Genomic DNA, 23,455 nt, shown 5'->3' with positions numbered 1-23,455 from the left:
AGCATCCAGTAGAATGACAATACTCTGACCCCAGGTTATCAGTTAGTACACGTGACATCATTCTCTGCAAAATGTTCATCTCTCATGACATTACTTTTTGCATTCTCACAGGATTAAGGTGGAGGTGTGCCTTCACAGCCCTCACAAGGTGTTGCATCCTAATGCAACATGGTTTGACCTGTTCTTTGGCAGTCAGATACATCTTCTGTATCGTTATAACGGTTAAGTTTGATACACAAACATCCTACTGAGCCTGAGTTTTTTTAGCATATTGAAAATAACAGGTGGCTGCAGATCCCTCTCTCCCTACTGATAAACATGTGAATGTTGGCTGCACACAGTGTCACTAACAGAACCAGACTCTCACAATTCTATAGGCACTGCTAGAGTGTGCAGAAGTTGTAACAGTATTTATGGTAAAACCTACAGTATCTAACTGTGTATGTGTGTATAAGAACTAGGTTACTCTCAATTACTAATGCTCAAATTTGCTTAATTTCAATAATCAGAACTGGTACTACTAGCAAACTAATCTGGCTGCTAAATGTTAATTAATTATCCATAATGTAATTTTTATGTGACTTACCTATAAAATGATGTAAACCTATGGTACATTAGTACTGTAGATGGTTAAGGTTTTTTTTTAATTTTTTTATTTTTTTGCATAATCTGGAAACCCTTCTCTAGTGAATAAAGATAGCGTTTTCACTCTCCATTAAGTGGAATTGTGGTCTCACACCAGGCAATCAAATTTGTTTCGCATCTAAAGACATGCACAAACATGCATGACCAAGATGGAATTAAAAAAAAATCAGCCTCTTGGTTGGAGAGTGGGTATGCTATTCACTTGTTCAAAAAAGGTTGGCAATACTCAACTTCATTTTCCTTTTGCATATTAGTAAGTGAATTTACTGCCTTGTTGCATGAAGTAAACAGACCTGTTAATTAACCAAAATAAACTGGGATGGTACAGCCTTTCCCTATGAACACTTTAAACTACCCTGAGTTTGCAATTAACATGTGGAAACCACTCAGTTATGGAAACATCCCCTGACCCCATAAGTAATTGTTGTATAACAAAATTACAGTACAAATTTATTTGTATATTCTCAGAAGCTGAGGCTCATAAAAGCATCTATTGTTAAGCTGTCAGGGAAAAAAAAATACAAAACATACCACAAGAGTCATATGACTCTTGGTATGTTTTGTATTTTTTTTTCCCCTGACAGTTTAACAATACACATACAAAATACAAAACATACCACAAGAATCGTATATTGTTTTTAAAACCAGATGGAACATATGAAAATCACAAAACTAATTTTTCAACAATCCTACAGGAAGGACTTCTGCACCAATAAAAGTATTGCCACACTTTTATTTCTTGACATTTAATGTGGTACCTAGATAAACCTCCAAGAACAGAAATTAGAATTCTTTCACATGTCAAAAGAATTCTTCATATATAGTAAAGAAATTTAACTTTCCTTCCTTCTCAGAAATAGCTTCTTTCTACTGAATGAAACATGGATGGCGTCATTTCCTGTGAACGTAGCTCAGGTTTGTGACTGAATAACCAGAAATAACTTCCTATTCACAGTTCCTTTAGACATGCATTATTATTCAAAAACTTTTCTGTGTTGATTTTGTACATTTGGGATAAAGTTATCTGAAAAATAAACATCTCTCCACCAGAGAGAGATCATTCTAATTTCTAGCATAATTATCTACTTGACATGATTTGGATGTCATTTACTTAACATTTTCCATAGTGTTAGTCCTAATATAGTTTGTAAAATAAAATTTTTCATAAAAATTTCAAATAAATTTTGCTTTTGTAATTCATTAAAATAATGTAATGACAACATGTAAACTTACAATTCAAAACAATTATAAGATTAAATGGGCCATCATACAGCCACATTTGTATATACCCTATGCTAAAGTTATAAATCAGTGGTTAGAAGTGAAGGATGTAACAAAGGTAGTATGATGTAAAATTGCATGCCATCTTCACTCTTATTCATCATTAATCATCTAATAACTCATGAAGGAAAGTGACATCAATTCAGAGATATTAAACCTGGCCTTTACACTCCTGACTATTGCTGTAATAAACTTGGTAAGAAAATCAGCAGTAAAAATATAGACAAGCTATGAAATTAGAGAGGAACATTATCTGCTAAATTAAATTTGATAATACTTCACGCATCACCAAATCTATTTGGTGTCATGTTCTAGTTGGAGATTCTCAGAATTGGAGTAGACAACACATGCTCTATTAAATTTGATGTGTGGGGCATCATCAAATCCCTGCTTAACAGAGGACATGCTGTGTGCTCCAATCCCAAGGATCTCCAACTAGAACTTTACGCCATCCAAAGCATCAATCTGCAGATTGGCTTCATTTTGAGGAAGATTAAATGCATCAATGACACAAGCAGTCCCTCAAGTAAGTTATGGAGCTGTATGGCAAGTTCCAATTTTATATATTGCAGGGATTTCTGAAGCAACTGCAAAAATAATCAAAAGATAACAGTTCAATCCCTACATTCTTTCCTGTTCAAAGTTCAGATTGCTACTGCTTTTACTTTGGGCAAACAGGATATTCAAATGAAATATAGACTCCAGGAACACCAGTCTTATGTCATACCACAATAAGACTGAAATATCTGCCCTGGCAAAGTACAGAGTGGACATTGACCACAATATCCTCTGGTCCAATATACACCTGTTAGGTTGATGTTGGTTTAAATATGAGCATCTGTTTAAAGAGTGACAAAGCATTTCAAAATCAACAGCTTCAAATAAACTTGACATCCTTTTCCTGTCAAGATGGTACTTCACTGCCAAACAGCCATTTACTCTGTACAAATCCCCAAATCTGACAGACGTTCAAATACTGCTTGCATTATGGGGTGGTGCACCTAAGACTTCCTTAAAAATTTTGTGCTATTCAGAAAAGGGCAGTCAGTGGATAAATGACACTTCTCTTACAGACTCACTTCAGCCACTATCCCAGAAAATGAATTTCTGCATTGTGTCTATTCTACAGATATTTCCATGACCATTTTTCAGCAGAACAAGTATCTGTTATGGCTCATATTTCTACTAGATTTAGAGGCACTCATCCTACAGCTATTCAGCATCCTTTTACAATTGAACTGCATACTCACCAAAACTGCTATTTCCAGTCTTCTTTCATTCCTTCCACCTCAATTCTGTTGCCTAACAGTGTTCATAGATGCTTATTATTACTTATATAGATACATTGAGTTAGCTTGGCATTAGGAACACCACCCCAGATTTACATATTTGGCATGATATCAACATTACATGTGACTACTATAAATGGGCACACCTATATTCTGTATGCAATCCGTAAACGTTTGCCAGTAATGGGGAAATGTGGTGACATAAGTCAATTTGACTGTGGGCAGATAGTTGGGAGACCCAGACAGAAGGTGCCAGTATTTCAGAAACAGCCTCACTTGTTGGTTGCTCGCTCCTGTACTACTGTATCAAGGGTGGACCAGGACTGGGTTAACCATGAACAGACATCCAGCAGACGGGCTCACATTGGTCAGCCACGCGTGGTTGATCCTAGAGGTGAGCATCAGGTGTCATGACTGGTATCTCAGCAATGACATGCAGCGTCACATAGCTCACCCACCATTACAACAGCGGGGCAGTTTGACCCATTCCCACATGCACCATACCTTGCTTTGCCTGTGATTCCACAGCTGGAGACCAACAAGGATACCGATGATGGCCAGGCATCATAAACGAAGATTGGCTGGAGTGATGAGTTCCATATCTACTGCGATATGCTGATGGGTGGGTTTGCATTTGGTGAAAACAGCATGAAGCCCTATCCCCTGGTTGCACAGTTCAGGTTCAACAGGCCAGTGAAGGTGGTGTTATGGTCTGAGTTTTTTTTGCACACCCTATGTCCATTGGTTATCATCCAACAAACACTGAATGATGAACACTACAGAAACCTGTTAGCCAACCATCTCCATCCGTATATCTGCAGGTCTACCCCAAGCACAGTGTCATCTTTTAACAGGACAATACACCATGTGGTCTGAGTTTTTTTTGCACACCCTATGTCCATTGGTTATCATCCAACAAACACTGAATGATGAACACTACACAAACCTGTTAGCCAACCATCTCCATCCATATATCTGCAGGTCTACCCCAAGCACAGTGTCATCTTTTAACAGGACAATACACCATGTCATCAGTCTTGTACAACTACTGAGTAGTTGGAGGAACATAACAAATTTGACACATTGCATTAAGCCCTTAACTGTAACCCAATTGAGCATGTGTGAGATATGCTAGAACAGGGTGCAAGAACTGATGGAGTTGCTGCAGCAGACATGGGTTGAGTTATGGATGAAGGATGTTTGACATCTTGTGGAATCTGTTCCTAGGCATCTGCAGTGTGCACAAGAAGTTAAAGAAGCAGTCTGGAAAAGAAAGTATACACTGAAAGTTCCTAGTAAATAATTCAGCAGATACCCTAAAAGCATATAGAGAAAAAATATAAGAGGCTAAGCTATGTGCAAAAGTAGCTAAACAAAAGTCATGGGAAAACTTTGGTAAATATATATAAAAAAAAAATCAGCTAACGCCTTTTTATTCCCGTATACGGGGAGTAGGCGAGGCCATTTAGCCCTATCTAACTTTTGGAGACTGAGTGGGCAGTTCAATCTCCACTGGTACCAAGCAGAGATGGCCCAAGGCTATCACTAATTAAGCGGTACACAGTGAAGAGAGACGGCTCAAATGTGCCACCATCTCGTGGTCCCTAACACAATATATTTAATGTCTGAAAATAATGTGGGTTCTACGGTCGATTTTCTTGAGTTTACTGGACGAAAAACCCGCTTGCCCGTGCCAGAGATCGACTAACTCGGGAACCGGTCGAAAAAAGGCTTAGAAAAATTTCCTCTAGTCGCCGACTAGACTCGAAACTAAGTCTTCCTTCGTGCGGCCAAGCGCCGTGGTGTGTAAACGCCACATCCACTGAGCTACACAGGCTCCACAGCTGGTAAATATATATATATATATATATATATATATATATATATTGAAAAAGCTTAAAAACAGTACTGTAAAAAAAAATCAAAGATGATAAAGGTGACATGAAAACTAAAGATAGGGATGTCCTAGATCTCTGGAACAATTACTTTGAAAGACTGATAAATGAAACAAGTAGCAACAAAACAGAAAATTTACTATAGGAATGAAAAAAGGAGTATTGTATGAGGTAGAAAACAAACAATTCAAACATGGAAAGGCAGCTGGTGCAGATGATATTCAACCAGAAATTTTCAGTATGGTGGCATAAAAGTTTTGCAGTGGCTACACTGCATAAAAAAAGGGAACAAAGCTGAATGTGAGAACTAAAGGATTTCTCTACTAAGCATTCCAGGTAAGATTTATGCAAGCATACTTAAAGATATTGAAAAAAAAAAAACAAGCTAAGTTCAACTGAAACACAGGTTGTCAAAATTAGATTTTGAATAATTGAGTAATTATGGGAATATGACAATCTATATTTTGTTTTTTATATCTGGAAAATGGAGTAAATGGATCATTATAGATATGAGAGTCCTGAGAAATATTAGAGGCGTGAACAGATGGCATCAATGGCAATATCATATTAAAAATGAGGATATTAGGAAAGAACTTGACATTGTCAGCATCCAGGAATGCGTTAGCAGAGCTAATCTCAGATGGTATGGTCACTTAAATAGAATGGGAGAGGAAAGATTAGCAAAACAAGTGTTCTCTGCCAGGTTGGCAGGAAAACGACCCAGAGGAAGACCAAGATATAGGTGGATTGATATGGTACAAAGTGCCTTAGACGATAGAAATATAAGATCTGATAATGTTGGAGTCTTGACAAGTAACAGACTGATTTGGAGGAAAATTGTAAATAGGAAGTTAGTAATGATGTAATTTTTTCATGTAGTACTGTCATATCCTGTACACCCCTTGAGGGTACATGGCAGGAATTTGATGATGATGGATCATTATAAGAACACTGCATAGCCTATATTTAAGTAGTAAATCAGCAGTTAGAAGTGAAATAAATACAGGAAAACAGTGGAGATAACGTGTAAAATCAGGAGTAAGACAAGAATACACGTTATCTCCACTGTTATTCATCATCTATATGCATCGCATTATGAAAGAAAATAGTATTAATCCTGATATTAGAATTGGTTATATCAAACTTTGCTTTATGCAGATAATATTACATAAACACATCCAGTGAAAGTCTCCAGAGTTCTAACTAAATTAAATTACAGCTGTAACAAATTTGGAATGAAAATCAGCACAAAAAGAACAAAACTATGAAAATAAGCAGGAACATAGAAAACCTCAACTGCATTTTCAATGGCAAATCTATAGAACAAGTAAAATATTTTAGCTATTTAGGCACAGTTTTTAGTTAAAATGACAAGTTAAATCAGGAAATAGACAACAGAATAAGCAAAGCTGGTATGATGAAGTGCCAGCTGAATAAATTTATGTGGAATAAGAGAAATTAACCAAAACAATAAAGTAGCAGTGTAAAAGACCATGTTCAAACCCGTTTCAAGTTATGGATTGTAGAGTTTGGTTAGAAATAATGCACTTGATCAAAGAAAGATTAGAGGAGGAAATAGATGGCATCAATAGTAGAATGAAAACATTAGAAAGGAACTTCACATTGTTAGCATTCAAGAATGTGTGAGCAAAAGCAAATGTAAAGTGACATGGCCACTTAAATAGAATGGGTGTCAAGATTTTGTTTTTTGTTTTATATGTGGGTCCCACCCATGAAAGGTTATTAGTAAACCTAGTATATTTGTACCATGGATGGGATAAGGATTTTTGGTTTTCCATTTTTATCAATTTAATATATTTTTTGTATTTTTATAGTCTGGAAACCTTACTCTAGAGATCAAATATTGAAATTTATTAAGCCACTTCAGGCCTCCAATGTGGTTCAGTGCTTTCACACCAGGCTATGAAATTCATTTATTTCTAAAGACAATTGCAAACATCCATGCCTAGCAGCAACTGAATCCATCAATTGTTGGTTGGAGAGCAGTATGCTAACTTCTCAGCCAACTACGATGCCAAGATGGCAGAAAAGAGACCAAGAACTTGGTGCAGTGATTCAGTCATCAGTGCCTTAGAAATACAAAATGTTGGATATACAGTCATACCCTTACGTGAATCCGGAGTTACGCGGTTTCGTATATGTACATATTCCCATCCAGCCTCACTACTAGTCGTATCTTTCAGGCGCTGGCCGCATTCGCCAGTGTCGCACATGCTGTGAACAAGCACTGACGTGTTTCGCACAGTCTCCATTCATACACGATTTTTATAGTCTACAAACCTTGTGATTGTTTAATGTTATGTTCTTGATAAAAATTTTATCACATAAAAAATAATAATGTCATTCAAAAGAAGCAAGTCTGATTCTTCTACAGTTAGCAAGAAAAGAAAAACATTGACTTTGGAAACAAAACTGAACATTATTAAGGATTTTGAAGGCGGAATGAAAATTTGTGAGCTAGCAAAGAAGTTCGATCTACGGGAATCCACAGTAAGAACAATCATAAAAGAAAGATTTACAGATTTTGGAGGCCATAGATTCTAACGAGGAACGAATTGTAGCCACAAGGCAAGGAATAAAAAAATCATTAGCTTGCTATGAAGAAATTTTGCGTGCCAAAAAAAAAAAAAAAACATTATGCCGCCAGACGAATCTATTAGATTTTATAAAACCATCGACATCGAAATAACTTTCTTTTTTTTTATGTACGAAAAACTACAATTACGATTATATTTCTTAAAAAATATAGATGCTTTTGTAAACCTTTGGTAACAATTGTATGTTTGTGTGTATATATATATATATATATATAAATTACATGCAAAATTATACTCAGAGTTACGCAACTTCAACTGCGTTTTTTGTTGTCCCACCTACTGCGTAACTTTGGGGTTTTACTGTATATGACAATATAGGAGTGCTCACAAGTAACAGCCTAATTCATAGGAAAATTGTTGATAGGAGAACAATAATAATGAAGTGCTGTCATAGTAGCCTGAACACCCCTTGGTGGTACATATCAGGAAATTGATATATGCACAGACACACAGCTTTTTAATAAAGCTTGTTAGGCTTGAGTTATAATTAAGACTACAATGGGCTACTGAAGTCCAATAACTAGAACTTCAGTGAAAGGGAGATTAAATTTTGCAGGAAAAGACATTAACAAATTTGATAATGTTCATATATAACAGAAGAATTTGACTGTTTGTGGAAAAGATTATGTCCAAGGAAAAGTTAAAAAAAATCCAGATTTTTTATATGTCCAGAAACCAGCTGTCTTATTTTTTGGTTACTACATGAATTTAGATGTTCTCCATAGCAGTCAATACATCTTTTAAATGGAAATAACTAGGATGCAAGGAACATTTATTAAAACTTTTTAAATGAAGACAATTTAGCCAATATTGTGGAGAAGGCAAGGTCTATCTTCATTTAAAGTGATTTTATAATTTATAAAATAATCAAAGTGCTCAGAGTGAACTTAAACCATCCTATGATTACCAAAATTAGGTTTATAAGAAATCAGAGTTGGCCATGCCAAGGCCAGTAGAAATCTTATACAATAGAAATTGAGAAGAGATACTGAAAATCAAGTAAATCACTGCAAAATCTTATAACATGATAGTTTTTGTGAGTGTGCACATGCACACCGAATTAGTCATTTCTATCAAAAATACATACAAATCACATATATAGTATATATATTTTTAAAGTGCAATAAACAGATCCAGTGTATGCTTGACAGACATCATGATCATATAATAGTACAGATGAGATTTTATCTACACCAAGAAGAACTCTTCAAATGCAAATGAAGAGTTCTCCTCAGTGATCATAGGTAAACCTAACATAATTTAGAATATTCAACCATAGGCTATAGCAAATATTCCTGGAGATAGTTTTAATCTATTCAAGAGTTTGTATTTTGTAAATAAAAAACAACTTACATTTTAAGGATTAATTCTTTTTCTCTTCCTTTCCAAAACTGAATAATATTTCTCTTTTTATTCTTAAATTTTGCACGTTGCTTTGCTATACTCTCCTATAATTAAAACAAAATATTTAATACCAATAATCACAATAAGTAGTCAAGTATAAATCAATATTAATAAAATATTGGCCGAATAAACATCAATTATAAATAATATGATAGTTTAGCTCTTAATTCATATACAGGAACACCTCATTTAATATGAATTCAATATGCACGATAATCAGTTAGCGTGACTGAGTGAAATGATACTATTTCCTACTATAAGTGAGTGATTATTCAATTAATGCAATTTTTTTTTCATGTTATGCGAAATTTTTTGTCGTCAATCTGCAGCGAGTGGAAAAGCTGGAAGTTCATTAAGAGACATGAAAGTGGTGCTAGTAATACAATAATTTTGCAAGACCTGGGATACAGTGAGTCTACAGTTTGGACTATATATTAAATAAGAGCAAAGAATACAAAGAACAAGGATAAGTTGTTACTACTTCGTTAAGCAAGCAGATCACCCGAAATGAAAGCTATTTAACGATCAAGATGGAGCGTCTTCTATCACTCTGGATTGAAGATTATAACCAAAAAAAAATACCTATTAGTACAGGGAATATTCAAGCAAAAGCTCTCAATATTTTTATCTCAGTGAAAGAAACCAAATTTCAAGCTTTTCTGCAAGTTTAGGTTGGTTTGATTGTTTTAAAAATTGAGCTGGACTGCATAATGTAAGAATAACTGGGGAATCTGCTAGTGCTGATAGATTCTGTGGCCAAGTTTCCTGAAGAATTGCAAAGGATAATTCAGGAGGATGATTATGACGATCGGTAAATATTCAACGTTGACGAAGCTGGTCTCTTTTGGAAGCGTATGCCAACAAAACTTTCCTAGCTAAAACTGAAGCATCTGAACCAGGATATAAAGTATCTAAAGATTGTCTAATGCTTTTATTAGGAGACAATGCAGAAGGCAGCTTTAAATTCAAGCCTTTGTTAGTTTATCGCATGCAAAATCCAAGATCCAACATTATTGAAGAAATCAGCACAATTGGAAAAAAACACTTGGATTCAATGAACTGGATAATGAAGATGTGAGAAACTTGCTCAATTCCCATTCAGAATAGTTATGCGAGAATGATCTCCTTCAACCAGAAGAGCAGCGTGCATATAAAGAAGAAGAGAATGTATGACTAAGAAGCTAACTGCAAAAGAACTTGAGCTAGTTTTCAATCACATCGAGCATGCTAAGGAAATTTCGTTTGATGCTGATCCTGATATGGAACGAAGCTTCGAAGTCCATCAAAATCTTGATAAAGCAATTGCCAACTATCGAAAAACTGCATAGCAAGATAAACAAGTCAAGCATGATTCAAACATCTTTACTTAATTTTTTTTTTTTTTTTTTTTTTTGTAAAAAAGTAGCTCAATTAAACGTTTAGACATTAAATAAAAATTTAAGCAATTGACTTTTATTAACTTCGATGATTTTATCCTCTAATATAGCTTATACTGCAATTTTTTTTTCCAAATTTACACTAACTGATGGATGAATTATAATTATTATTCCTATTGTTTATTGTATTAGCTTAGCGTGCATTAATTGATGGATTAATTAATCGCGTTAAGTGAGATTTTCCTGTATTCTGTGTTGATAAAATTTTATAGGTATGTTAATTTTCTCAAAACTAGACGCCACAGCATAAAGGTATGGGAATATATGGTAATTAATTGTCAGTGTGTACAATACTAGAAACTGAGATATGGTCAATACTTACAGCAAGATGTCATCAATCACTTCACATTCAAACACAATAATTAGAGCTTCAAAAACAGGTTTATGTGAACTTACTGTAAATTTTGTAGAATAGCCAAGTTAAATTATCTAGTTTTCCTACTTGTAAGAACAAAAATGGAATTATTTCAAGTTGCTACAGTCCTCAAGTAACCAAGGTGCTTGTTAAACATCAATCTATAATAAAAACTTTTTTAAAAAGAATTGCACAAATATTTGTGCCACAGTGGGATTCCAACTCATAGGTTAGAGAGTGAATGTGCGTCTAACAATAGCAGCTCATGCCATTAAAAGATGGAACTATGATTATTAACATATAACCTCCTTGGAGTCATGACTTACTGCAAAGTACATACTGTCACATGCACAGCTCATCATCAAACTGTGCTTTCAACTTGTTTGACTTGTCTACATTCACCACACTGTGAGACAATGCATTCTGCTCGCCAACCACCTCCATGCAAAGAATCTGCTCCTTACCTCCTTATACAGTTTCAGAGATGACCTCTTCTTCCCCTACCTTTTCCCATACTATAAAATTTTCTTTCACAGTAACCTAATTAACAACCTCTTGCCGACCTGTATATCTCAATCATATCTAGGATAACTAACTGTCCCGAATTTTTGTACATTAACCAACATTACTAAACGCCCCAGAAAACATCCCAGATTTTGAAAATAGACCCATTTCAAAGAAGCTAGTTATATATTTTTATTTTGTTTTTTAATCTCACATAAAAATTGCAATAATGTTTGTATGATTGTCAGTTTGAAATGCACTAAAAGAAGTGTTTATGATTAGTGTTTTCCATACAAATATAATTCATCCTTTGAATTAAACTGTTGCCACCTTTTGGCAGAAATACTTCAAAAGATGACTAGTTATCAACAGTGTTAGTTAATAGAACAGTTAATCAATTAATCATTAAGTACATATCTAAATATGTTTATTAATTTCATGCAAAGTTACACAGATGAATCAAGAGATACATCGCTACAGAGATTTTTAAATTAAATTTTTTTTAAAATAACAGATGTAACATCATTTGGGGTGCTTAAGGGTCAAAGCTATATAACTGAGAGGAGACCTCCACACAGCTTTGAAAGGAATGCAGAGAACTGATCAGGGATTCTGACCTAATGTCCAATCCTCACCTTCTTGTGGTGCACCCTGTTAGGTATCTACCTGGATAGTGAACGAACGAGGACAGGCTGGCAATTTGGGATTTAGTGGACCAAATTGTATTCTTAATGGCTTAAACCAAAATAAAAAATGATGGTACAACATGACAGAATTTCATGCTGACTAGGACATTACCCAGTTAAAGAAGACCCACTGTTGTTTTTGTCAGGAAACCAGGGCAAACAGCAAAAAGTCGGTTACTGGAGCAAATCCTAAATTCTCTAGATGTTTCAATCCTTTTGGAGATCTTAAGAGTTGCTTAATTGTTTCTGTAGGTTTAAAAGTCACTCTTATTCTATGGGTTTTGAGAAGTCTTGCCACCTTATTAGAAACTGTCCACATGTATGGAATGACAATTGTAGAAATATACTGTGTGTCGTCTCATTGTCTTTGTGGGGGTCATAGAGAAGTATCCTGTGGATGAGTCTCTGAGGGTACCAATTCATGGTGAGGTTGTTAGATATTAGTGATAATTTATCTTGGAGATCTTGTTGATCCACTGGAATGCGGAAAGCTTGCTTTTTTAGCATGTGTACAATGCTATGTTTCTGAGAAACGTAGTGGGAGGAGCTAAAGTGCAAATAACATCCTGTATTTGTGGGTTTTCGGTAAACAAAGAGGCTGAGACGACCATTTGTTTGCTTCTTAATTAGGGTGTCCAGAAATGATAATTGGTTATCTTTTTCAAGATCTAGAGTGAATTTGATTGTATGGTGTAATGAGTTGATCTTATTTAGAAAATCAAACAGGTCCTTTTTAGTGTGGTTCCAAACAATGAAAATATAGTCTACGTATCTCCACCATACTGTGGGTTTAGGGTCTACTTGAGATAAAATTTTACTTTCAAGATCCTCCATAAAAAGATGAGCACAAGATGGTGAGAGAGGGCTACCCATTGCAAGGCTAGTCAATTGCTGATATATGGTTTTATTCCATAAGAAAAAGTTCGATGTTAAACAATGACGGAACAGGGAAGTGATATCTTGTGAAAACAAACTTCCTAAAACGTTGATAACTTCTTCCACAGAAATGTTAGTGAATAGAGATGTAACATTCAGGCTTACGAGAAGGTGTGTATTGGAGATGGAGATGTTGTTCAATTTCTCTATGAAATGTTGAGTATTTCGTATGTAAGCATCTGAATTATGGATGTGTTTGAGGAGGTTTGCAAGGTGTTTTGATAACAGATAGGTGGGCGAGTTGATACCGTCTACAATAGGGCATAATGGTATTCCATCTTTGTGTACTTTTGGAGTGCCATATAGTGATCTAATCTAATGATCTTAGATTAAAAAGTAGTATTATCCTCTCATCTTCAAGAACTCAACACAAACATCACCCCTCTGGAAAAAAAGAACAATGTATAGTTTAAAGAAAAAGAAAGATATCATTATATTAAAAGCAGATAAGGGCAACTGCACAGTGATTTTAAACACCAGGGATTACGAAGATAAAATTAGTAACTTACTATCAGATACGTCCGTTTACCGTGTCCTAGTCACAGATCCAACATTAAAGAATCACAATGATACCAATGATTTATTGCGTCGCATGGTGAACTGGCCTACAGATTTAAGACTGAAGTCTATGCATTCACTAACACCAAGATTATATGATGCTCCAAAAGTACACAAAGATGGAATACCATTATACCCTATTGTAGACGGTATCAACTCGCCCACCTATCTGTTATCAAAACACCTTGCAAGCCTCCTCAAACAACGCATCCATAATTCAGATGCTTACATACGAAATTCGCAACATTTCATAGAGAAATTGAACAACATCTCCAATACAGACCTTCTCGCAAGCCTGGATGATACATCTCTATTCACTAATTCCTGTGGAAGAAGTTATCAACGTTTTAGGAAGTTTGTTTCCACAAGATATCACTTCCCTGTTCTGTCATTGTTTAACATCAAACTTTTTCTTATGGAATAAAACCATATATCAGCAATTGACTGGCCTTGCAATGGGTAGCCCTCTCTCACCATCTTGTGCTGATCATTTTATGGAGGATCTTGAAAGTAAAATTTATCTCCAGTAGACCCTAAACCCACAGTATGGTGGAGACTCCATAATGATATCAAATATGCTGGTGTTGTAAACTCCAGCATATTTGATGAAAGAATGACTATCTTTTGGAGATTCAACAAGATCTCCAAGATGAATTATCACTAATATCTAACAACCTCATGATGAATGGCTACCCTCGAAGACTTGTCCACAAGATACTTTTCTATGACCCCCCACAAAGACAACGAGATGACACACAGTATATTTCTACAATCGTCATTCCATATGTGGGGACAGTTTCTAATAAGGTGGCAAGACTGCTCAAACCCCATAGAATAAGAATGACTTTTAAACCTACAGAAATGGTTAGGCAACTCTTAAGATCTCCAAAAGATAGTCATTCTTTCTTCAAATATGCTGGAGTTTACAACCTACCCTGCTCGTGTGGTTTAAATTACATCGGCCAGACTTCAAGAAGCCTTGAGATTAGATAAAGGGAGCACACTGGAGATGTTAATAACAATAGAGAAGAAAAATCAAGTTTATCCTTTCATTTCTCAAGAACTAACCATATCATAGAGTGGGATAAAAGCTCCATTCCTTACATAGAGGATTTCTGCTCCTGAATTATTAAAGAAGCCACAACAGTTACCTGTTCTGTACAAAACCTCAACAGGAACCAAGGATTAATCTTGCCCGAGATCTGGAAGACCCTTATGAGATCTCTAAACATACAAGAACTGAATTATAGTGCCTATTATAGAACATTCCTAAATAACAAGAGAGATCATACATGTCCTATGCATGTATTGTACGCGTTCTGTTTTGTCAAATATAGTTGTAATCCATTGATTCTAACCGATTATAGTTTATAGTCTGTAACAGTTTTTAGGTTTAAGTGCCTTACATCAGTTATGTACCCTGAAGATGCCAACAGTCTCAGTTGGTGAAACTAGTTGGTAAAACATAGTTGTTCTAAAAATATACTTGATCAATAAATCCCAATAGAAGTCATTTCCATAACTGTATACAAGACAGTGTTCAAACCGGTTTTAACTTATCGATCTGAGAGCTGGGTTAGAAGTAAAGCACTTGACCAAAGACTAGAGACTGCAGATATGAGAGTCCTGAGAAAGATGGCATCAATGGCAATATCATATTAAAAACGAGGATATTAGGAAAGAACTTGACATTGTCAGTATCCAGGAATGCATTAGCAGATCCAATCTCAGGTGGTATGGTCACTTAAACAGAATGGGAGAGGAAAGATTAACAAAACAAGTGTTCTCTGGCAGGTTGGTAGGAAAAAGACCCAGAGGAAGATCAAGATGTAGGTGGATTCATACAGTAAAAAATTCCTTAGAAGATAGTTAGTAATGATGTAAGTTTTTGGCGTAGTACTGTCATATCCTGTACACCCCTTGACTGTATATATCAGGAATTTGATGATGATGACATTATCATTATAACAACCAGTTGCATGAGAAGTACAAAGAGCAGGCGAGGAAGGTGACTAGCTTGATAAGGGTAGCAAAAATGCAGTATGAGCAGCAGTTAGCTAAAGCGGCCAAAAAAAATCCTAAGGAGTTTTTTCGATATGTCGCCAGTAGAAGAAAGAATGATTATGGTAGAATGGGATTGATTGAAAACGGAAGAATGATAACCGCTGCGGAGGATATAGTTGAGATATTTAATGAGCAATTTCTAAAGGTATTTCACTCTTGCGAATGTGACATCATGCAGAACTTGAAAGTAGTGGGAGAAGAGGAGGAGGAGGAACTGTTAGTAAGTGAACATGAGGTATATGAGGAATTGAATAGACTTGATGTAAATAAGGCTGTGGGACTTGATGCTATTTCACCACGTGTCTTGAGGGAATGTGCCAGAGAGTTAACAACAGCTTTTGTATATCTTTTCAACATGAGTCTCTCACTGGGTCAAGTTCCAAAAGAGTGGAAAGAAGGTAAAATTGTTCCAATTCATAAGGGAGGTGATAAGAGTAAGGCTTTGAATTATAGACCAGTCTGTGTGTCTGGAGTTGTGGTCAAGGTATTAGAGAAGTTAGTTAGGAATAAAGTTCAGAATTGGGTTGACAACAGAAAAATACTCTTTGGTGGCCAGCATGGATTTACTTAAGGAAAATCATGCTTTAGCAACCTGCTTACTTTTTATAATAAAGTGACAAATGCGTTGGATAAGGGTATTGCATATACAGTGGTATATTTAGATTTTGCAAAGGCGTTTAATAAATTGCCACATGACAAGCTGGTAATTAACTTGGAACGGATGGGGCTGAACAGTAGATTGGTTCACTGGATTGGAGATTGGTTGTCTGATAGGTATCAGCGAGTTGTCTATGGAGGAGCGATATCCCAGAAGAGGAAAGTTACTAGTGGTGTACCTCAAGGGTCTGTTTTGGGTCCATTGCTGTTTAATTTGTATGTAAATGATATCTGGAGAGGTCTGAATGGTGATGTGCAGTTGTTTGCAGATGATGCAAAGTTGGACAGAGCTATCAGGAGTTGTGTGGATGCTGTAGCTTTGCAAGAGGACTTGAATACACTGTCTGAATGGGTAAATAAGTGGGGATGTCAATTCAATGTCTCAAAGTGTAAGGTTTTGAAATTTGGGAAGCAGAGATGGGATGTAAAGTACACAATCGGTGCGAATATCTTGGAAGAGGTAGAGGAAATGAGAGATCTGGGAGTGATTGTAGACAAGGACCTAAAATTTTGGGGACATGTTACTAAAATAGTGAAGACAACACAGCGGATAATGGGAATGATGCGGAGGACATTGACTTGTAGAAGTAAGGATGCTATGGTTCCTTTGTATAAGGCTTTGATCAGGCCACATATGGATTACTGTGCACAGATCTGGTCACCTGGTTTTCAAAAAGATGAAATTGCGTTGGAAAAAGTTCAGAGGCGATTGACTAAGGTGGTTTCTGGTCTCTGGAATGTAGAGTATGAAGACAGATTGACAAAATGCAATTTGCAGAAATTGGTGGATAGGAGGAGGAGGGGGGATATGATTGAGACATATAAGCTGTTGAGTGGTTATTACCAGATTAACGTTGGGGAGGTTTTGCACAGAATGGGTGAGGATAGCAGGAGAACAAGAGGTCATTCCTGGAAGCTGTATAAGGAGGGTGTGAGCAAGGGAGTGAGGAGCAGGTTTTTTGCATGGGGAGTGGTGAGTGATTGGAATGCTTTGCCCGAGAGTGTGGTGTGTGCAGAGACAGTGAATATATTTAAGGCACAGTATGATAAACTGTGTGTATAACAGTGGACCTCCCACGATGAGTCTTTGACTCCATGGAGGTTTTTATAATAATAATAATAATAATAATAATAATAATAATATGTTAATGATGCAAAATGCAAATTTTTTATTACTAATAAACTTGGCATCTCTTTATGACTTCAAATTCACATAAAATTTAATATATGAACAATATTTTACTTTTTTCTAAGTAATTAATTCTAACTTTAATTTCAGAAATGATGTCCAGTAAACAGCTTATAAATTTAATGATGAAATTTCCATTTATTTAAAAAAAAAACTGAAATGACTCAAATAGACAATGTATGCAGAATTTTATATTGCATGTGGCAGAAAAAATATTTCCAACATATTACATCAAAGAAACAAAGTATCAAGGTCAAAAATTTTGTGCAGACTGATGCAAGAAGACATTTTTTTTTTCAGTTGTCAGAAAATTTTTATGTTCTGGATTAGCACAAGTAACAAATGATCACATTAAATCATATCCTATTCTCCTGGACTTTGCAAATTGCATTCCCTCAATCCGTCTTCATACCCCTACCTCCCAAAGACCATCACCACCTTAGTCGATCTTCTCTGGACTCTTTCTAATGTAACCTCACCATGAAAATTAAGTGACTAAATCCACACACAATATTGTATAACAGAACAATAACCTCTATTTCTGCATGTCAAGGTCCTCCATATCATTGCCATAATCAAATTTGATGACTTCGCAACTTGTGCAATGTGCACCCCTGAACTTCAAGGCCTTGTGTGCTGCCACCACTCCCAAAACTCATCTCCTTTACCCTCTTCAAAATCACAACAAGTGTATAATTTGCATCACATTGTTGCCTACCATATTTCAGAGCCTTACACTTTGCAACACAGAACTGACAGTTCCACTCATACAATCTATTCAACTGCTCTTGTAAAGCCACAACATCTGTATGACTCCTCAGTGGAAATGGCAATTGCATTCATAGCAACAATCAACTTAAATTCTAAGAAGGCTAACCTGTTTAGTTGGTCAACTAAACTAAACAGGTTAGCCTTCTTAAAGAGGTGCCGAGACACCAAATTAATACCGAACTGTTTTAAAATCAAAAACAAGTTCCACTCGGCCAAAGCCCAACGCATCTATAAACGAGCGAGTGTAGCGCTTTTACGTGAACAGATTAACACCACTCGTCTGGAATTAGTTAAATTCTAAGAATTCTTACATTCTAATTTTAATACTAGATTAACTTTTTCTAAGCCTTCCTTCGACCAGTTCCTGAGTAATTTTAAAGAGGGTAAAGGAGGTGTTTTGGGAGTGGTGGCAGACAAGGGATGGGCATGTGGGTTTTTTTATTTTGGAAACTTTGGCTGTTCATCCTGTAAATTCAAGAAAATCAACCATAGAACCCACTGTTTTAGACAATAATATATTGTGTTGGGGACCATGAGGTAGAAGTACTTGTCTGCCTCTCTTCACCAGATGCCATTTAAAATTAAAAACAATCAAAGATAGCCTCAAGCCAGCTATCTCTGATTGTCTAATGCCAGAGATTGACTGCACCTCAGAGAAGGCTAAAACAAAAGCCATGACTTCATGGCTTTTGTTTTAATCTACACAATTTAGAATTGTTCCCTTGAACTCTAATAGTGTAATATCATACACTTAAGCTGCAACCAAGACGTGAATGAATACATGCATGATTTATGACTTATCTTTTGAATGTAGTTAACCATCTATCTCCCTGACGATGTCCACATTGGAGTTTTTGAATAAATTCTATATAATTTTTGTTACATGTGTAAGCCATGAAACTAATATATCTAGTGCACATATTCCATTAAAGCTATTAAACTACCATTATATAATCTACCTGGATCACCAGCTTCCTCTCTTGTTGTTCATTATGTGTCACAGTAAATGGCAATTTTCCAGATTTTTTACAAATGTTAGAGTACTCCAAGTTTCTGTATTTACTCTCTTCCTCCAGCACATAAATAACTCGCTGACTTTTCAACCTGAAGAATGAGTTAACTGGTTTATCGTGGTACGATTTCCTTCCAGAACATAACAGATATACAGATTACTTACTCTGTCATTACTAAAATTAAGTTTGTAAAATAGCTAGCTAAGTTACTTAGTCGTGACAGACCAATAAGCTTAATGTATGCAGGACAATTAGATGACAATGGACAAAACATTCAGGTACAAAATCTTCCAGTTAGATCATATAAATAAATTAAAAATAATGCTTAAATAAGAAAACACATTCAAAGAAACTGGTCTTATACTAACTTTAAGAAACAATATTCTTTCATTGCAAACTGCTACTTCCCTAGCCTGTTTCTCAACAGTAGTTAGTAAATCTATCCTTTCTTGCTCCATCTTTTCAGTATTTCCTTCTGGTAAATTCTTTAGCATGCTAATCTTTTCTTCATCTTCTGATGATGAATACTAGAAAGGAATAAATAAAACAAAAATATTAAAATGATATGAACAGGAAAGCAGTCATACTATGCAGCCCAGTCATATTTTCTGAACATTTCAAATTCCAGTGGTAGATGATTTTCATCATCCAATGTAAGGTCAGCATTTTCTTGAAAAAGTACTGTTTTTCTAGAGAGGGATGCTCGTTATCTAATCTTTATCCCAACCACACAAATGAAGTGGTACAGGCAGTGATTGATGATCAACTTACAAAAACTACCACATGAATTTGAAATTTTTATAACTTTGCATTCTTTTAAATGGTCTTTAATAATGTAATTTTTAGGGAAAAAAATATTACCACATGATAAGAAACTCTGATTTGCTTTATTAAGACTAATAATCACATTAGGAATTTCCCTCAAACTCCCTTTGATAAGCTCAGTCATATACTGGTGGCATAATACTGAACTGCAACAACTAGTATCCAGAGAGAACATACCTCACTATACTGCAGTATGTTATGTGTGTGTATGCACACAACGTATATACTAGGTTAATGTAGTTAGGTATACAGTTATGTAAACTAAGTAATAGAGAAATGTAACAATGATAATATCACAAAATTTAAGAAATGGAAAAAAAATTTTTTTTTTAAAGTATGATTACAAGTACTTATAATTAAGCACTAGGTATTATCTCAATCTTGGATATGGTAAGTCTGAAGCTGCATACAGCAGTTTGCATATGTATATATAAAATGGTGCCAACAAGCAAAACAATTTCTAGTTCACAAAAACTCCTGTCAACAATTTTCCTCCAAATTAATCTATTACTTGTGAGCACTCCAATATTGTCATATCTAACATTTCATCCTTTTAAGGCACTTCTGACTGAATCAATCCACCTAGACCGTTGGTCTTCCTCTGGGTCTCTTTCCTGCCATCTTGGCAGCAAACACCTGTTTTGTTAACTTTTTTTCACTCATTCTATGTAAGTGGCCATACCAACTTAGATTTGCTCAGCTGACATATTCTTGAATGCTAATAATGTCAAGTCCTTTCTAATATCTTCATTTTTAATGTGATTCTGCCATTGATTCACTCCCTTAATTTTTTTTGGAACCCCTATATTTGGTCTCTAGTCTTTGATCAAGTGCTTTATTTCTAACCCAACTCTCAGACACATAACTTAAAACTGGTTTAAACAGTGTCTTGTATACTGCTCGTTTGGTGTTTGGGCAATTTCTTTCTTATTCCATATAAATTTATTCAGCTGCTACCCATCATACCAGCTTTGCTTATTCTGTTGTCTATTTTCAGATTTAACCTGTCATCTTCACTAAAAACTGTGCATAAATAGCTGAAATATTTTACTTGTTTTGTAAGATCTCTTCAGAATACAGCTGAAGTTTTCTATGCTCCTGCCTATCTTCATAGTTTTGATCTTTTTATTGCTGATTTTTGCCAAATTTTCGATAGCTGTTATTAAATCCTGGAGACTTGCACTAGATGTGTTTAGGGGTACAACATCTGCATAAAGCAAGAGCTAAGTTTGACATCTGTAATTCTAATACCAGGCTTGATGTCATTTTCTTTCATAATGTGATGAATAAGAGAGACTGTGCATCCCAGTCTTACCCATGATCAAACCATATTCCTGTATTTCCTTCAATTCTAACCGCTGACTGACAACTTAAATATAGACTATATATTGATCTGTATAATTACATTCACCCATATAATCGTAGTGTTTTGAAAAGCTTTTCTCGGGACACCTTGTCATATGCCTTTTCCAGATCTACAAAACTTAAGTACAGATCCTTGTTATATTCTCACAATTTCTCAACTATCTACCTTAAAGTGAAAATCTGACCTTGACTACTCCATTTGGCCTGAACCCAGCTTTTTCTTCTCCAAGTTTCTCTTCCACAATCTTTCTCGACTTCTTTTCAAGTATGCTTGCATAAATTTTACCTAGATCACTTAATAGAGAAATTCCTTTGTAATTCTCACATTCAGTTTTATTGCCTTTATTTATATATATATATATATATATATATATATATATATATAGGTACCATGAGAGCTCTGCTCCAATCACTAGGAATTCAACCTTCTGACCAGGACCTCTGAATTATTATGCAGCGTAGCCACTGAAAAACTTTTATACCTCCATACTTAAGCATTTTGGTCGAACATCATCTACTCTAGCTGCCTTACCACATTTCAAGTTTTTGACTGCTTTTTCTACTTCAAGTATTGATATGTACTCTTCTTTGTATTCCTCTTGAAAATTTTGTAATATGGTTCATTTAAGTCTTGCAAACTAATAACTCCAGATATCTAGGATATCCTTTCTTCAGTTTTCATGTCATGTTTTTTTTTTGTGATCTTTGATTCCTTTTACAGTACTCTTTCCTCCATTTCTAATCTTCTTCAATAGCCTCCAGAACATTTTGCCACCTTCCTGATATTTATTTTCTATATTCTTACCATCAGCTAGTAAGAGCCAAAGTAAGACTAAGACTCCGAAAACTTCCAAGTCAGGCACATCAACTCGGATGATTTTTGAAGACCAATGAAGAGAAGTCACCAGAAATGCTTTGGGAAGGAGTCAAGGTGATAATACAGGATACAGCAATAAGAAGACCAAGAGACCCATGGATATCAGATTCAACATGGGAACTAATTAAAAGAAGGCAGTTGGGGAGAAAAAAGAGAGAGAGACAGGGACTGAAGAATATAAGGGATTACAAAGAGAAGTCAGAAGAGCCATCAAACAGGACAAGAAAAAGTTCTATACTAATAAATGTGAAGAGATAGAGATACAGATGAGGAGGCACAATTATAAAAGGATGTATAATTTAGTTTGTGATCTAAAGCACAAGTTTAAGCCCAAATTAAATGTAATCAAAGATAAGAATCGAGCATTACTAACAGAAGAATTGGACACTAAAATAGATGGTAAGAATATTGTGAGGAACTGTACAATAGAGTGGATAAAGAAAATTTGGAGGTGCCCTCTCACTAAGAAAATTTCGATTTGGAATCTCCTCCACGTAGGCATGAAGTTGAAAGAGCAGTTATTGGATCGTACATCCTGGCTTTGAATCCGCCATTTTGTTGGAATGTTATTCTTATTTAAATTATCCGTTTTTTTTTCTTATTTAATTGTTGGTTGATTACTGATCCAAATATAGAGAAATTTTATTATACTGCACCACCCTATATTCAGATTAGTCTAAGTGAAATAGAGGAATCAACCTTCAACTACATTTATATAATCTTCTTTTATAGGCCGAGGTTATTAATATCTTCTAAGGTTTTTGCAAGGTTCGAATAAATTTTATGAGCGGTGCAATGAAGAAAAATCAGGTAAACAACAAATTGAATTCAATAAAATAAACATTTAATACAGGGTTATAAAACATGTACATTTAAGCATAATTTTCTAAGCAAGATAATCTAATTGAACAATATTCAAAATATCTCTGAGACACTAGTAGCCACTTGGTTTGGTTTAAAGATTAAAGTTAAAATTTACAGATCTTATTCTTCAACGCTTAAATCCTATTATCACAACTTGTCTCTATTCAATGAGATAATAAATTCTTTTATACATCAACTTAGTTCAAATAACAAATATAATACA

At 35.2% G+C, this 23,455-nt stretch overlaps 1 protein-coding gene across 1 annotated transcript in view; it reads right to left on the bottom strand.

The window, feature by feature from the left end:
• The window catches only part of LOC150099808 (uncharacterized), a 187,878-nt gene that overhangs the window by 52,457 nt on the left and 111,966 nt on the right, over positions 1-23,455 (bottom strand). Inside the window, exons 9-10 of the mRNA XM_090404516.1 lie at positions 19,670-19,828; positions 9,082-9,176 (exon numbers count right to left, since the gene is read on the bottom strand). Coding sequence (XP_090260642.1) covers positions 9,082-9,176; positions 19,670-19,828 — 254 coding nt within the window. The remainder of the gene's footprint in view (positions 1-9,081; positions 9,177-19,669; positions 19,829-23,455) is intronic.

The sequence above is a fragment of the Typopeltis vanoorti genome, chromosome 14 (genome assembly GCF_054136105.1).
Source record: "Typopeltis vanoorti isolate ZY-2024b chromosome 14, IOZ_Tvanoo_1.0, whole genome shotgun sequence".
In the NCBI taxonomy this organism is placed as follows: domain Eukaryota; kingdom Metazoa; phylum Arthropoda; class Arachnida; order Uropygi; family Thelyphonidae; genus Typopeltis; species Typopeltis vanoorti.
Note: the sequence above shows the minus strand (reverse complement) of the source record. Positions and strands in the feature narration are given on the sequence as shown.